The 16,537-nt window shown below is 47.7% G+C and overlaps 1 protein-coding gene across 2 annotated transcripts in view; it reads right to left on the minus strand.

The window, feature by feature from the left end:
* KIF5C (kinesin family member 5C) overlaps window positions 1–16,537 on the minus strand; it is a 164,198-nt gene that overhangs the window by 6,595 nt on the left and 141,066 nt on the right. The window contains exons 22-25 of one of the 2 annotated variants that reach the window (XM_029225565.1): window positions 15,952–16,023; window positions 12,915–13,019; window positions 10,791–11,007; window positions 9,526–9,639 (exon numbers count right to left, since the gene is read on the minus strand). In XM_029225565.1, the coding sequence (XP_029081398.1) occupies window positions 9,533–9,639; window positions 10,791–11,007; window positions 12,915–13,019; window positions 15,952–16,023 (501 nt within the window). In that variant the 3' untranslated portion in view covers window positions 9,526–9,532. Of the gene's footprint in view, window positions 1–9,525; window positions 9,640–10,790; window positions 11,008–12,914; window positions 13,020–15,951; window positions 16,024–16,537 lie in introns of those variants that run through there. The other variant, XM_029225566.1, reaches the window with a different exon arrangement.

A 16,537-nucleotide genomic window follows, 5' to 3' on the forward strand; every position in this document is an offset into this window, starting at 1 on the left:
TCAGGGCCAGATTTTTGCCAGGCATTCTTCTATGACTTTTCATTCTCCTTTCACATTGTCTTGTTCAATTCCCAGCACAAACCTGTGATGAAGGTACTATGATCATAACTTCTCCATGCCACAGTTTTCTTAGCTGTTAAATGGCCAAGAACCTTTTCTGGAGGGAAGAGGTTGGGTTTGCTCCATATACTTGAACTAAAACAACCCACTGCAGCAGATAGAAGGCAGCAGCAGATATGAGAATCCAGTTGTCGTTTATCAAGCTAAATAGCAAAGAGATTTGTGAAACCATAAGAGTGCCATTCTAAGTTTTTTGTTTTGTAAAATAATTATGTTTCAATAAAAATGGCATTTAAAAAAAATTAATTAGTTAATTTAGTTTTGGCTGCGTTGGGTCTTCATTGCTGCGCGTGGGCCTTTAGTTGCGGCGAGCGGGGGCAACTCTTCATTGCGGTGCACGGGCTTCTCGTTGCGGTGGCTTCTCTTGTTGCAGAGCATGGGCTCTAGGCATGCGGGCTTCAGTAGTTGTGGCACGCAGGCTCAGTAGTTGTGGCTCGCGGTCTCTAGAGCGCAGGCTCAGTAGTTGTGGCGCATGGGCTTAGTTGCTCTGCAGCATGTGGGATCTTCCCGGGCCAGGGCTCGAACCCTTGTCCCCTGCGTTGGCAGGCGGATTCTTAACAACTGCACCGCCAGGGAAGTCCAAAAATGGCACTTGTTAATAGAATTACTATTTTAAGTGTTTCAATTTCTAACACAATACCTATCATAGATACAACCCAGAAACAGAAAAGCTCTTTGATGTTGATACTTTTTAAGAATGTCAAAGGTCCCAAGGTCAGGAACCCTGAGAACTGCTGCAGAGCAGATCAGAGCTCTTAGACCAGGATCCACCACTAGCAAGTTGTTAAGATCTTGACAGTTCACTCTGCCTCTGTGTAGCATGTTGAGTGAAGCTGGACTCCATCATGACCACACCAGCGATCACTGAGAGCTTGCTCTGTGCCAGGCACTCATCTAAGCCCTAAGATACTCATGTATCTAATCCTCACAGCCACCCTATGAGTAGGGGCTATCTGGCCACGTTTTACAGAGGAGGACACTGAGGCCCAGAGAAATGAGGTAATTATCCCAGGACATGTCCAAGCTGGGATTCAACCCCAGGAAGTCCAGCTCCAGATCCTGAGCCCACAACCATCCAGCAAAAGGTCCCTCTCTGCATGCACATACTTGCTACTCATTTAATTGCTAGGATTTTCCAACAGCAGTAGCAAGTTGAACAGCCCAGTGGCTTTGATGCAGACCACATGTGTGGCTTCATGACCTACTGTAAATGAAGCTTTTCGGCTTCAAAGGGCTAAATGCAGCTCTCCCACCCTCCACGTGTGGAGTGAACCCATTTCTGCTCTGGCCAGAAGTCAACCTGTGCGTCTTATGCCGCTATATTTTTTATTTGTGATTAGGGTATCAAGAACAGGAGAAAGGTCAAGATGAACCCCCAAAATGGTGCAAGATAGGCTGGATGCAGGAATTCAGGACAGAGAGAAAGGTAATAAGAAGGAAAGACACAAGAGGGAGGGGATATGCAGATATATGTATACATATTGCTGATTCACTTTGTTATACAGCAGAAACTAACACACCATTGTAAAGCAACTATACTCCAATAAAGATGTTAAAAAAGAAAAGAAAAGAAAAAAAGAAGGAAAGACAGAGTGTGTCAGAAAAGCAAATAGAGTATAAATGAGCAGATGCCATTTTGAGAAGCTCAGCCTGAACCTAAGGATATACCAAGGACCAGCCAGAAACAGCCTTGTTGTTCCAATAGGCAAAAGCTTAGAGAGAAAACTCCATTCTGCCTGGGGTGGGTGAGGAAAGCAGTTAAGGGAGAAGGGTGAGGTGGGGCTGCAGAGAAGGTGCAACTTTCTCAATTCAAAGAAAGAAGAACCAGCAGCCCAAGTGGACTTTACGTTTAGGGCTTGCACTGAGAGTGGTGAATATGAGGAAATGGCATGGGGCATTTAAAGTGAAGGAGATCTGAGGTTTACGTGCGAGGCTAGAAAATACTGGGTTTCCTGTCTTTAATGCACACTTGGAATTTCCCTGTTTGGATGTAGCTTACTGTGAGAAGACTGCTTGCAAAAGAAAGTCATTTGTGCGTTCTCAGTGTCTGGGCCAAGTATGACAGGCTGAAAAGATCCTGACAGCAGCAGGCACACAGGCAACATGGGGTCCAGGAATTCAGACCCTCAGTCACAGATGACCGTCATGGCAGCAAAAGGAAAGGGTGGTGAAAGCCCATAAATCTTTGTTATGCGTGTGCCTCCATCCCACCATTTAAGGAGTTAAAGATATTATTTTTATTAATATATGGGAAAAGAATCTGAAAAAGAATGGATATAGGTATATGTATAACTGAATCACTTTGCTGTGCACCTAACACAACCACTGTAAATCAACTCTACTCCAATATAAAATAAAAATTAAATTAAAAAAAACGAAAACACTTAGACATAAACTTAAAAAAAGAAGAAAACAATTAGCAAATATAGTCACAATAAGCTCCTGAGGTAGTAAAACCAGAAAGAGACAGAGCCATCCTACAATGATTGTTAGTGACCCACCGAATGTCACATAAATCATGACACAGGAGTCATGACAGACTCCTGGGCTCCTTTGAAGGCTTCCTGTAGTTACGTTCACCTGGGTGACCCTGCTATGAACTGCAGAAGTGCTTCTCCAGAGCTCTTTTCTTTATGCCTCAAAACATGAAATCACAGTGTTAAAAAAAAATGCTTCTTCAAATGTACTGTAAGAGGCCAGTGAGTCTCTTCCAGCTCCGCCACTGCGATTTCGCCTAATATTTTATTAAAGTGTATCAAAACTTTATTAAATAGAATATGATTTCTAGACTTGATATATATGGATTCTAATAAAAGTACAGTCCTCAAAATATCAGTCTTCATCTATATCAACAAAGCGAAAGGCATTCTCAGTCTTTGGTTCATTTCACAATATTTTCAATTTTATGCCTTTCTTGCCATGAAAATCTGAAGCGTTAACATGTGCGTATTCTAGGATTTTTTTTTTTTTTTTTTACGCGGGCCTCTCACTGCTGTGGCCTCTCCCGTGGCGGAGCACAGGCTCCGGACGCGCAGGTCCAGCGGCCATGGCTCACGGGCCCAGCCGCCCCGCGGCATGTGGGATCCTCCCGGACCGGGGCACGAACCCGCGTCCCCTGCATCGGCAGGCGGACTCTCAACCACTGCGGCACCAGGGAAGCCCAACATGTGCGTATTCTAGATTATCTAGCTGACCACCTGTAACCAACTTCAGCACCACACCTGCTTTATGCCAACACCGAGTTGGTGCTTCTCCTCACAATTCTCATCATCTTCGGGCTGAAGCTGGGCAATGGGAAACTGATGCGTTCCAGCCACAAGAAGACAAAATGACCTGAAAGCATGCTGTGACTCTGCAGTGGTTTTTAACAGAGAAAGAGGGTGAAAGAACTGTCATGTCTTGACACATGAGCCAAACTTGACCAGAAGCAATGCATACCAGAGTCACACTGCACACAGCTCTTTATTTTCAGCAAAAGATTGTCATTCGTTAAATTAGTAAAGCTTAGTAAAGGTTGGTGATTTGGATTTTTGACTTTTTAAATCTATTTTCTAAATTTGTTTCAACTTGATAGTTGTGGAAGATCCGTTAAGTTTAGGGAGTGTACGCTGTTTTTAATGTGCAAATACTTGAGTATTATAATAAAATAATTGAAATATTTTATAATTGTTTTATAATTTAAACTCCAGGAAGCTGTGAGAATTTTATTTCCCTAAAAGTACTCTATTTACTACTCAAGTTTGAGAAATAACAGTCTACAGATAGGAAAACGAAGAGAACACAAATTCTGCCCCAAAGCCGGTCAGAAAACAGGTTTCAGCAATGCCCCACTGGCGCCATCTGGTGGGCAATTCGAACCAGTGCCCACTGGCACCGCCGTACTCCAGGGCCCTCAGAACTAGGGAGCTGAACACGTATTTAAATGCTGTCGACCTTCAATGTGGGGCCTCAAGTAAGCACTCAGCAGTGCCTGAGAGGCCTATTTCACGCCTTCTCTCTTCAGCCTGCAACACGGTCTCCCCCCACCCTCTCAGCTGGTAACCTGGCTTCTGACTTGCATGAGAAAACAAGCGCTAAGATGGGATCCATCTTACTGGATGGATCTACCAGCACCCCCATCTACCAGCCACCAGCATCCGTACTTTCTGCTCTGCCTTCCTGTCACCTTGGGTGCAGTGTTGCCTGCTTATGTTCTGGATCACAGCACCTCTCAGAAAGCCAATACTCTCTACTGTAATTCTCCTGTCTCCTAAGTTACCAATTTCCCTTCCCAGCTGGATCATTACCATCAGCGTACAAATAAGCTGTAATGGCTCCTACCTTAAAAAAGAAATGCAAATCCCATCTTAACCCCACATCCCTCCATTCCTCTGCTCCTTCAAACAAAACTTCAAGCTGCAAGCAGTGGCTGGCTCTATTTCCCCACCCCCACGCTCTGGCCCATGCTTCCCCCTCGTGCTGAAGCTGACATCACTGCCCTCAGTCTCTGTGGTTATCCTCCTGGAGCTCTGAGCAGCCTTTGGCACAGCTGAGGACCTCCCTTTAGGAAGCAGGCCTCCACTTCACCTCCTCAAACATCACATTCTTGCCCCCTAAGACCCCTTTACTGGTGCTACCTCCTTTTTCTGACCTTTCCATTGGCCAGTCCCCAGGCCTGGCCTAACTCTCCCCACTCTCTGCCTCTATCCACCTTTCTCCAGGTCAACTCCTCCAACCCATGGCCTTAAACACAATCTACGGGCTACAATTCTCTATGATCTCAGCCCTCATCTTTCTCCCGAGCTTATGGGTCCCACTGCCTACTCAACATACCCGCTTGGATGGTGAGCTAGGTTGGATTGTCTAAGAGGCATCTCATAATCAACCAAACTCACCGTTTTTCCATAAAATCTGTTCATTGCCCAATTTTCCCAGTCATGGCTAAAAGGTACCAGTATTGACCTGGCTGCTAGGGCCCCAGCCTAGGAATCACCTTTGATTCCCACCCACCCCTCCTTCTCTCCCCTCTACCCTCAGCTCTCCAACACAGGTTGACTCTGACCAGTTGCTGCTGCCACCCTGGCTCAATGCTACTCCCGCAAAAGTGGACACCCGCAATAGCCCCCAAGGGAGCCCCCTGCTCTTACGCTCACCCTGCCCCCCTCCTTCCTCCAGAGTCCATCCCAGGCAGACCTCTCCTAATCATGAACTGAGTCCCAGCACTCCCATGCCCAAAGCCCCCACTGGCCCTACACGCCTAGCTTACACTCTAAACTGCTCACTTCGGCCTCAAAGCCCTCATTTATCTGGTCCCATCTCCCTCCCCAACATTCCTAGTTTTAATGGTCTCCCCTGTTCTCCAGCCTTATCAGCCTTCCTGTGGTTCCTCAAATATGCCACAGTCTGGACCCACCTTCCAGCGAGTGTCTGTGCCCATGTCATTGCGGGGCTGGCATTTCTCATCATTTAGTTCTCAGCTCAAATGTCACCCCCTCCTCTAAATAAGTGTCCCTCATCTCTATTTCATTAACCTGTTCTTATTTTCTTCAGAACACTTAACACTATTTGCAGTTACCGTCTTTATTTGCTGTCTATCTCCCTCCGACAAGCGTGTCAGTACACAAGAACAGAGCCTTCTTTGTCTCTTTACTGTTAAACCAAGTACACAGCAAGTACAAAATGCCTGATCCCATTTGGCGGATGAAGAAACTGAGGCTAAAAATAATCAAGCAATTTGCCCAATGTCACACAGGAACAGAGCCAAGGCCACATCTGGCCAACCCCATATCCCGTGTCGTCAGCTTACTGCACTGTACTGCCCCATGTCCAGCTTTGGGGGTTGAAAAAGATGGGCCCCTCCTCCTGATGCAGCCCACGCCCCCAGATTTGAATAAGATGAGATAAAAGCTGGCATTGTCCTGGGTTCTTTTGATTTCTGTATGTTGGCATCTTCGGTTGCTCTGAAACTCTGGGCATAAACCGAAAGACTCATTGTGACTATATTCCTTGAATCCTAAATGAAGCAGAAAGAAATCCCAAAGGTACCCAGATGCTGCCCAAGTATGAATGTGCCGCTCTGGCTCCAAAAGGAGGGCTGGGAAGAGTCAGCAGTTGAGATCATCTCTACAGGACAGACACACTTCAGAACGAGAATCCAAAGAGCAGGAAAGATCATCTCAAAAAGCTTTTGGTCTCATCTAAGCAATTAATTCCATATTTCCAATTTTTTTAATAAGCTTATTTTTTAATAAGCATTTCCTCACTTCCAATTATAATTCCCTACTCCATTGGTTATCATGCTTTTTTTAACCTCCACTGACCAATGCCCAGTTATTTTCATAAAAATAGTCAATGTTGCTGTTCATAACTTTTGGATAAATAAATGATAGTATCTTTAAAACCCCTTATATCTGGTCATAGCACCAAATAGGATACTCAGACATGGGCCTTCCCTGTTGTGGTTATGATCAATTGCTACAGACTAAAAACTATTTTGTAACAACTACGAGAATTAGAAGAAAATATAAACCAACATTCATGGACCACCTACTGTGTGCCAAGCTTGCAGTGCTAGCCTCTCCTACAGCTGATATTTTCTTGAGCACTTGTTATGTGCCAAGCAGCTCAGAAGTATGACCTCATTTAGTCCTCAAATCAATGCCCGTGGCCCAGGGAAAGGATTCTCCCTATTTCACAGACAAGGAAACTGACCGTGAGGGTAAGTAACTCGAAGGCAGTGGAAGACCTGACACCTGACCTGGGTCGCTCGTCCAAAGTCAGGCCCTTCGACCCTACCACCATCCGGACACCTGGATGGGGCCTGTTTGTTTGGTGACACTGTGAGGAAAACATGCAGTTACAGGAGTCATTTGAATAGATAAGGTGGGTGGTGGAGGTTCCAATTTCAGATAAAATCATCAAAACCACTCATAACACTTTGAGTTAGAGAAAGAAACGAATGGCCATGACAGGTGAGGGTGGTTCTATACGCTGAAGGTCTTCAAAGTCTCACCAGACCTACTGATTTTCGGTCTTCAGAGTGAGAAGGGGATATATGGGTGAGGCCTGGCCAACATCTGGTTGTACGCACCCTCCATAGAACGTGGGTCTGATAGGCATTTATGGGCATGCACGAGGAGAGGGACTGTCCACTGCACAGTCTCTGACCCCGGCATCCCTGGGCCGGTATAGTCATTAAAAGCTTGCTGGGAGCCAAGCGCACACACTAACCCGGTGCTTCCATCAAATGGGGTGATGTAGATATTACGTCTAGCACAGTGCCGCTGCAGATCAGGTGTTCAACAAGTAGAGTGCTGGTTGCCCACCCAACCTCCATCTCCTTGTCCTAGGCAACACAACACTACTCTTGTTTGGGGCGGCGATGTGCCCAGCTAAAGACTACCTTCTCCAGCCTCCCTTGAAGCTAGATGTGGCTGCGTGTTTCAACTCTGGCCAGAGGGATGCACGCATCAGAGTTGGATGGGACTTCTGGGGAGGCTACTTAAAGGAAGCTCATTCAACTGTAAGAGCTGCTTTTGCCTCTCCCCAGCCTCCTCTCTGCTTGCTGAACACACAACGCACAGGCACGATAGCTAGAACTGCAGAAGTCATTTAGGCGAGCTTGAGGAAGTCATTTAGGAGACCAGCAAGGAAGGTACTTCCTGAGGACAGTGAGTCCAAATTTAAGAGGCTATAGCTTTCTGTTGTCACTGTAGAGTTTTTCTACCAGCCACTGACAGACCACCCTCAAATGTCCTTTACGTGACAAAGAAATAAACGTCCATCCTGTATCAGCCACTTTAGGATATTTTAGGCTAGCAGGTCTCAAACTTAGGTGGCTAGCAAAATCACCTGGGGTACTTGGTAAAAATACAAAGGCTCTGGGCCTGTGCTACTTCAAGGAGCCTGGGTGTCTGGGTGTGCTAGATGATGCTGACACCCGCCAAAGTTCGAGAACCACTGCTTTAGGCTTTCTGTTCTAAGCGGCCCAATTTGTTCTTAGAGTTCCCTTCAAGTGTCATCCCCGACACTGATAACGTGCAGTCAGAAGCAATTTTATAACATCCAGCTTTACTTTATTTCTGATTGAAAGCAGAGATTGCATCTGAATAGGGTGGCCCACAGCCAAGATAATTCTGCATCCACCCTCCCAGGATACTGCAGAAGGTGGTGGGCACGCTGCCCGCCCGTGGCCTGCCTCGACCTGTCCCGCTCCTTGACATGCTGCCTGGGGCAGGGCAGGTGAAAGTCATCTGGGTGCAGCCGCCAAGCTTCCTCCGTGGAAGTTTTAGTCTGAGCCTTAGCAATATTGTTGTACCCCCTGAGTGGAGTCTCCAGCCCCTCATATTCACTTTCCTTACCTTGATGCAAAAAGGACTGGGTGAGGAACCACCGCTCTCCTGAGTTGCCCCTGATTGCTACGGCTTTGCTGTCAAGCTCACAAGCTTTCCTAGTGCGGACGAAGACTCCAAGGTCAACGTTAGGATCCACCTCCTCCCATCTACAGGTTACTGGCCCAAAGTCAGAGTTTCTCTAAACAGAGTTTTCTGGCCACCTAGCTGTCTGCCCTGCCCAACCAGTAAACTCTTTATCTCAAGTACAAGAGGACAGGCTTGTGCTCTCTCCTTCTCTTTTCTAAAAGGACATCACTTTTTCCCTTGTGCTGGTATAGCAATGTCAGGCATGTGGAGTGTGGGAAGAGAAGTTTTCAGACCGCCATCTCAAAGCAAAGAGTGGTCTGGACCCACCTAGACATAAATCTGCACAATTCTTAAAGACTCCATTTGCTGCGTTCAGAGAGTAATTATAAAAATGTGACTTTCTAGGGCTTCCCTGGTGGTGCAGCGGTTGAGAGTCTGCCTGCCGATGCAGGGGACACGGGTTCGTGTCCCGGAGCGGCTGGGCCCGTGAGCCATGGCCGCTGAGCCTGCGCGTCCGGAGCCTGTGCTCCGCAACGGGAGAGGCCACAGCAGTGAGAGGCCCGCGTACCGCAAAAAAAAAAAAAGTGACTTTCTATTATCTGGCTCTTTCTTTATATTCAGTTCCTGAGACTTAAAGCAGGCACCCACACCTGCCTGCTCTGGGTAAAAGCAGTTGACAAACAGGTAATGCCCTTCTGGATGCCAGCTACAGAGGGGAGTCCCGCAGACAAAAGAAAGCTCGGATGAATCATTCACCGCACCCTGCCCGTCCCTGGAGGGTCCCTGGCACCAGGTGACCTTAGCTGGAAGACCCTGAGGTCCTACACTGAGTTGAAGGTAGACCCAGGCCCCTGATAACCTGAAGCCCCAGGGCCTGTGCTGGGGTAGAGCTGCACCCTTTCCTCTCCACTGCAGGTCCACACACACATGGCTGAGAGCCAGGCAGAAGCAGGGAGAACCCCAGGGCTGCCCCGGACGGAAGCCACCCCTGACACTAAGGACTCACTTCGTGTTTATTTCTGGTAGTGAGTGGAGTTTGAAGAGCTGCCTCCTCCCCCTCGGATGGCGTGGACGGCCGTTGGAGACGATGCTGGGTAGTGTCCAGGGCGGATGGGCTTGGCTGTATCCAACCGACAGAAAAGAGAGAAAAGACATTCAGAAAGGACTTAAACAGCCGTGCCGAGATACCTCCAGGTCACATGCGAAAACCAAGAGGCACACTTTTTATCGACATTACAATTCTCATCAATCACCAGACCTTTCTGAAAGTGGGATGTTTGCCCTCCAATTAGTACAGTTAGTTAATTCAAGGCACCCAGTGCTTAGGGGACAGAGAGACCCTGTGTATCAATTATTTCAATTCTTATCAAGGAAAATTAGAAACAGAGGACTTTCAGTTGTATCTGAGACAGATCCGTGGGTCCCAATGGGTTCCGACAGTGTCTCCCTGAAACTGGATGCAGAATTCTGTCTGTGATGCATTTTAGGGGGAGAGGGTTCACAGTTTTCAGTAAGATAGTCCAAGGGTATAAGACCCAATAAATGCAATGAACCACTAATGTAAGTTATGATCTTAAAACTAGAAACGTGAAGTTGCTGGTTTACGTAACATCTGCACAGCAATATCTGATGAGAAATAATATTACATGTTATTGGAGATGTTTCAGTTTAAAAAATAAAAAGAAAAGAAAAGAAAAGAAAGAAAGAAGCGCTCTAGAGAACATCCTTAAATCCCTTCTACTCTCACAGCATTATCCCAAGAACTATGACTCAACAGGCACACTCTCATTCTTTGCATGGGTCCGAATCCAGGTCTTGAAGGGGCTGGATGTCCAGGCCCCCTGCACTCACTGATGTCAGGCCTGGCTCTCTCCAGAGTATTTCCAAGGCTGCGCTTGCAAGCAGCTCTCCCTGAGGCTTCTGGCTACACGTAGCTCCTTCATGGTTCTGCCGGGTGCAGAACAGAAGGGGCCTTCGGGCTTTCCTGAGCAAGCCATATATCCCGGTATTCCGGAGAAAGTATACCTCTGTCTGTTTACAGCCAAACACCTCTGCCTGCAGCCAGGGCTGGCCGCCTTCTCTGCTCAGCTCAATAGCTTTGACGATCACAAGGTCCCCCAGAATCTCTCAGTGTAAGGAAGCGCACGCCTGGCCACCCCATCCTCCCAGCATGGACGCTGGGTGCCGGGAGGAGCCGGGCCGCCCCGCCCAGAGCTTCCAGCCAGAGGAGCCCTCGCCTTCTGTCAAGGGCCCGGGTGCGGGCACACGTACCGATCTGGGCCGAGTGGGCCCTCCTGGCCATGTTCTTGGCTCGCACAGCCTCCTTGATGCGGTCCACCTCCTGCTGGTAGCGCTTGCGGTCCCGCATGGCGTTCTCCTTGGCCTCCTTCAGTGCGCTCTCCAGTGCCTTGACGCGCTCGGCCGTGGCACGCAGGCGCTTCTCCAGCTTGGGCAGCTCACAGCGCAGGTCTGCGTTGTCCCGGACCAGCTGCGGCGGGAGGGGGAGGTGGGGAGTTACGGGGCGGGGGGGCTGGGCAGACGCACTGCGGGGGCTGAGAAGGTGACAGGAGAGCAGCTAGAACCACCACCCGCGCACTCCACCAGGGCCGTCTTGGAGAGTCCGTAAGACCATAAACGGTGGGACCAACGGGAATAAAAATCCCATACCCTGAGGCTCCAATTTGCCAAACACAGGATTCACGGGTACGAGAAAGCGGGAAGGGGTGTGCGATAGAATCAAAAGCCATTTCCAGCTGTAGGAAACTTTCAGGCGTGGGTGGGATTTACTGCCTCTTTTGTTTGGGGGGTGAGGGGGGGACTTGCCAGAGAAAATTGACTACTTGTACATTCACATGTGAAAGATAAGAAATGTGAAGCCAGTTCAGACACGCTCAGTGAAAGGCATTCATGTTCTACAGCTCTCTGAAGGCCTCCTTCCAAGCCAGGACACATTGTCGCACCGGGTTTGGACCCCACTTTGCAACATATCCAGAGGCTAACGGGTAACTCAGGGATACTGCTCATTCTTTCATTACCTAAGACGCTCAGTTAAGAAGGAGCAAGCTCGCCCTGGGTTAAGAATGGGCTCAAGAGCCATATCTGTTACTGCCTGGCCATCTGACCAGGTGTGAGTCACTCAACCACTCTAAGTCTACAGGCTACATAAATAGGATCACTGTGGGAATCCAAATGGATCAGGAAAAGTTTTGAGAATCTTAAGTGCTAAACAAAGGTTGAACTACTGCTGGGTCTACACCTGTTTTCTTTACTCCTGTGTCCCTCCGCACCCAGCACCAGCTCCAGTGCCCAGCAGAGAGTAGGTTTTTAATAAATATTCATTGAATTCATGAATAAAATAATTAATGAATTTCAGAGCTCTATTTCAAGTTCCCTGGTAGTTTCTGCTTTTCTATTTCTCATCAACAATTTGCTTGAATGACTTCAACCATGTTGAATCTGTCATCCTCCCTTTGGGGAAAAATGCCGTCATCAGTAATGTTGAAGAGGATGTAACAAGTCAAAGAGAAATGACATCCCCTGGGCCACGGGGTCCAAAATGTTGGACCATTTTTATCAGATCCCAAATCTTGAGGATTTAGGGAAAACCGTCATGAACCTTCCAGCATTTAAACAGAAAGACAAATAACCTGCCTAAGTCACCGGTAGGTTTGGACACTGTCACTCTGTCACTCTAGACAAACTCCAGGGTGTTGCAGGAACCTGAGAGGATGCCCAAGAAATAGGGTAACAGTGCAGAGAGGGAGCTGGTTCCGGCCCCAGTGCTCCCACGTGTGGGATGAAGCCAGTGGCTTCCTCGCCCAGTCTGTTTCCTCATCTATAAAAAGAGGGAGCCTGACCCAGCTCGGTGGCATCCACTTTGCATTCTGTGGAGACTTTGGGTCCACAGAGGGTCCTGAAAAGCATCACGGGAGACAGAGGCCAGCTGGGGTTGGAGGCTGGGATGGGAGGCAGGATGAAAAGACACGACTCAACACCCTGCTCCCCAAGCCCCAGAGAGCTCACATTCAATTCCTTATATTTGGCTTCCATCAGGAAAGTATTTTAGGACTTCCCTGGTGGTCCAGTGGTTAAGACTCTGCGTTTCCACTGCAGGGGGTGCGGGTTCGATCCTTGGTTGGGGAACTAAGATCCTGCGTGCCAGGCGGCACGACCAAAAAATAAAATTTAAAAAAAAAAAAAAAAGTATTTTCTATACAAGGGAAGTCACTGAAGACTAAAAGAGTGCCAGGTCCCTTCCAGCACTGATGTTCCCTAGTGATGTGCTGTCCTTTTACCTTCTGTATCAGAGTCATCTCCCTCACTAGGGCCGAATCCAGCAGGGCTTCTCTCCAGGAGAGAAAGAGAAGCAGGAGGAAGATGATGCAACCCTCCTACCTGTTTGTGGACCTTAGTGAGCTGCTCCAGGTTATTCTCCAGGAAGGAAATTTTCTGCTTCTGGGCAGCACTGCCTCCTCCCTCGTCGCTGTCCAGCTCTACACTCTGCATCAACACCAAGGGGTCAGCGGGACAGGCCTCCACACTGCCCACCCCCAGTCCCAACATCATGTGGATGAGCCGTTCGAAAGAAAACCCCCAATCTTACTAAAGGTTATTCTGAAAGTGAAAATGAAGAGTGGTTCTAAAAGTTTAGACTCGACCTTCTTCCCAATTAATTTCCTTGATCGGTATCAAAAGTGTTCTTTCTTTGGACTGCTGACAAAAAAACTTCAAATCTTTTTTTGAGGGATTCAGCTCTCTTTGTGAAATATACCTCTCCCTTGCATGCAGGTAGAGGCTTTCTTTTCTTTTCAAAAGGAAGTGTTCCAAAACTCATTAAGAAGAACTAGTGTGAAAACATAAGCCCAACAGGACAGGAATAAAGACACAGATGTAGAGAATGGACTTGAGGACACAGGGAGGGAGAAGGGGAAGCTGGGATGAAGTGAAGGAGTGGCATGGACATATATACACTACCAAATGTAAAATAGATAGCTAGGGGGAAGCAGCCGCATAGCAGAGGGAGATCAGCTCCGTGCTTTGTGACCACCTAGAGGGGCGGGATAGAGAGGGTGGGAGGGAGGGAGACGCAAGAGGGAGGGGATATGGGGATATATGTATATGTATCGCTGATTCACTTTGTTATACAGCAGAAACTAACACAACAATGTAAAGCAATTATACTCCAATACAGATGTTAAAAAAAGAAACAACATAAGCCCAAGACCCAAGTTTCATTTCAAACATCACAAGTGAGATAACAAGTCATCAAGCTGTGGGAAAGTGTCTGTGGTCCCAACTGGGAAGTCTCAATGGCCTCTGCTTGTCCCTTCAGCTTCCAATTCCATGAAATTACTTAATGAATCCATCTCAGACTAGTCACGGCATCTGCGCGCCGTGCTGGATCAACTCTCGAAATTTATCAGGTCTTGAGATTGATAAAAACACTGTTCTCCCAGCACTGCCACACTGAGTGGCCAGATAAGTTGGGAAATACATGTAGAAACACATCCTGGAGTCCCAAAATGGCAAAGCACGCTTGCTTTGTCTCATTAGAGAAGAGATCATCACCCTTCTCTTTCTGAGACGTGATGTCTATATGAGCATCTCAAACCTGTCTCTTTGATCTAAATCCGGGGTTCTCAAACCCAGAAGAGGATTTGTTAAAACTCAGATTGCTGGGCCCTACCCTTGTCTCTGAGTCAGTGGATCCAGGGTGGGTCTGAGAATTTGCACCTCTAGCAAGTTCCCAGGTGACGCTAGTGCTGCTAGCCAGGTGGCCACACTTTGAGAACCACTGGTCTAGGAATAGGCTCTTCCTAGAGAGTTTTATAATGTGAAGTCAGGGAAGTCTGATCTCAAGCTCTGCACCCTCCTCGGAGCACCTCCTCCCTCCAACTGAGCCTTTTTGGTTCTTGTCATAACCTCTCTAGTCTCTGTCTCCATCACCTCTGCTCTGGCCTCTCTCTCCTCCCTGGTCCAGGTCCTCCAGTCATTTCTATTTTGATGATGGTGATCACTACCTACCTGCCTGACCAGTGCCACCTTGAAACCTCCCATCATTCTCCACCCTCTTTCCTTGTTTTTATTTCCAGGCCCCCAAGCTCACTAGAATCGTGCTGTCAGGTGCCACGACAAATCCGTGCTCTGACCCTCAGCTGGACACTCCCACACCGCTCAGCATCCTTTTGTTCATCCCCAGCAAATCCCCCACAGCTGCCTGAGCCGCCTCTAGTCTCTGTGGGCTTCCCATTCTCTTCCTTCTTCTCCACTGAGCACCTTCTTCTCCACATTAACTGAGAAGATCCAAGTCTTCAGATGCATCTCTTCCCAGTGTCATATATTTCCCCACGAATGTCTCCATCTTGGCTTCTCCACGTCTCCTCTCTGGGAAAGTGGGCCCTTTCCATCTACCAAGCCTAATACATTCCCCTATACCATCAATTCTGTCTTCTCAGATCCAACTCCATCAGTCACCTCCTCTTTTTTTTTTATAATATATTTCATCCCTTTTCCTTGGCTCCTTCACACAGACCCCCATGCACACGCTTTTCTTAAATATACCTTCCGTCCATCCTGTCACACCTCTGGGCATGCCCACTGCCCCTCATCCATCACTTTCAAATATCTTTAAAGCATAGCCCCCTTGCTGTTTCCCCCTCCCCCTCCCCCCTCCCAAAACCTCTGCTAGCTGCTCTGGGGGTTCACCGTTCAGTGACTCCCAAGATCACCGTCACTGTGTGTGGCACAAGGACCAAAGAAGCTCAGACTCTGGAGTCACACAGACCTGGATTACAATCCCATCTCTGGCTCTCCCCAGCTGCGCGATCTCGGGAGGTCACGTAACCTCTGAGCCCACCTCCACAGCTGTAAAACAGAACACTAAGAACCACTTACATGGCTCCTGCGGAGAGCAAACAAGACACCGGATGTTAAAGTGCTTCGTACACTCTGACCTGGCCCCTCATGGCCTCTTAACAAGCAAAGATGAGGCTCTAGCCCCTGACTTTCACGTTCCTGACATCGTTCACCAGGCTTCAGGGCCACGCTGTCTGATGAGACCCCTCTGGGTTTTCCCTGCAACACTCAGAGGTTTTCACACTGTGGCCAGATAAATATGTGTTCGTTTGAAAGGATATTGGGTTGGCCCAAAAAGTTCGCTCGGGTTTTTCCATAAAATGTTATGGGAAAAACCCTAACGAACTTCTCTGGCCAACCCAATAACTTCCTTGTACTAAGAAGGAAAAATCAGATGGAAAAATGTTCCCAAGTATTTTTCCCCCTCCAGCACATTCTTTGAATCACATTCTCTGGCATGAAGCAATTACTTTTTAAGCATAACCAGCCCCGATTTAAGCAAGTGATACTTCAACTGAAAATGATTCGTTCTGGCCAACTTTTCTTCTCAGTCCCATTCACACAAACTAGAACTCACTTTTTTAACCCGGGCGGTCAGATCCTGGACGAAGAGTTTACGGAGGTTGTGCAGAGTCTGTAGCTCTCGAGACTGGAAGAGAAAATTGTTAAAATGCCACTTAAATGAGGGAACACGCTGAATTTATGACACAGCTGGCACCAGACCATCAACCCCAGACATCTCCATAAAGCTCTGTAAGCCAACCATCGAGGCCATGGGGCTCACCACTTCCTCTGACCTGCCCACCACTCATATCCTCCCCCACCTGGCATCTTCTCACGGGCACCCCAAAGTTCAGAGACTGGGAACTCAAACAATGAAGTGTAAACTAGAACAAAGCCTGTTCATTTGCTGCGTTTTAAATAGAACCTTTTTTCCCCTTCAACCACAAAAATTCAAAAGTTTTCTCATAAAAATTCCTGGAGGGCTGTGTTGTACCAGAATGGACTCTTTTTTCCCTCTAACTTATTGTGTACATGTTATACAAAATGCTAACAAATTTAAATGAAAAGTTAGCCACCGTTTCTCTCACCCTAACTGACCGACATTTTTCATGTTTCCACACCCCTCTGGCCGTGGTCCAGATGCTCCTTTGCTTTACATC

The sequence above is a fragment of the Monodon monoceros genome, unplaced genomic scaffold (assembly GCF_005190385.1).
Source record: "Monodon monoceros isolate NGI ecotype Baffin Bay Population unplaced genomic scaffold, NGI_Narwhal_1 Super_Scaffold_16, whole genome shotgun sequence".
In the NCBI taxonomy this organism is placed as follows: domain Eukaryota; kingdom Metazoa; phylum Chordata; class Mammalia; order Artiodactyla; family Monodontidae; genus Monodon; species Monodon monoceros.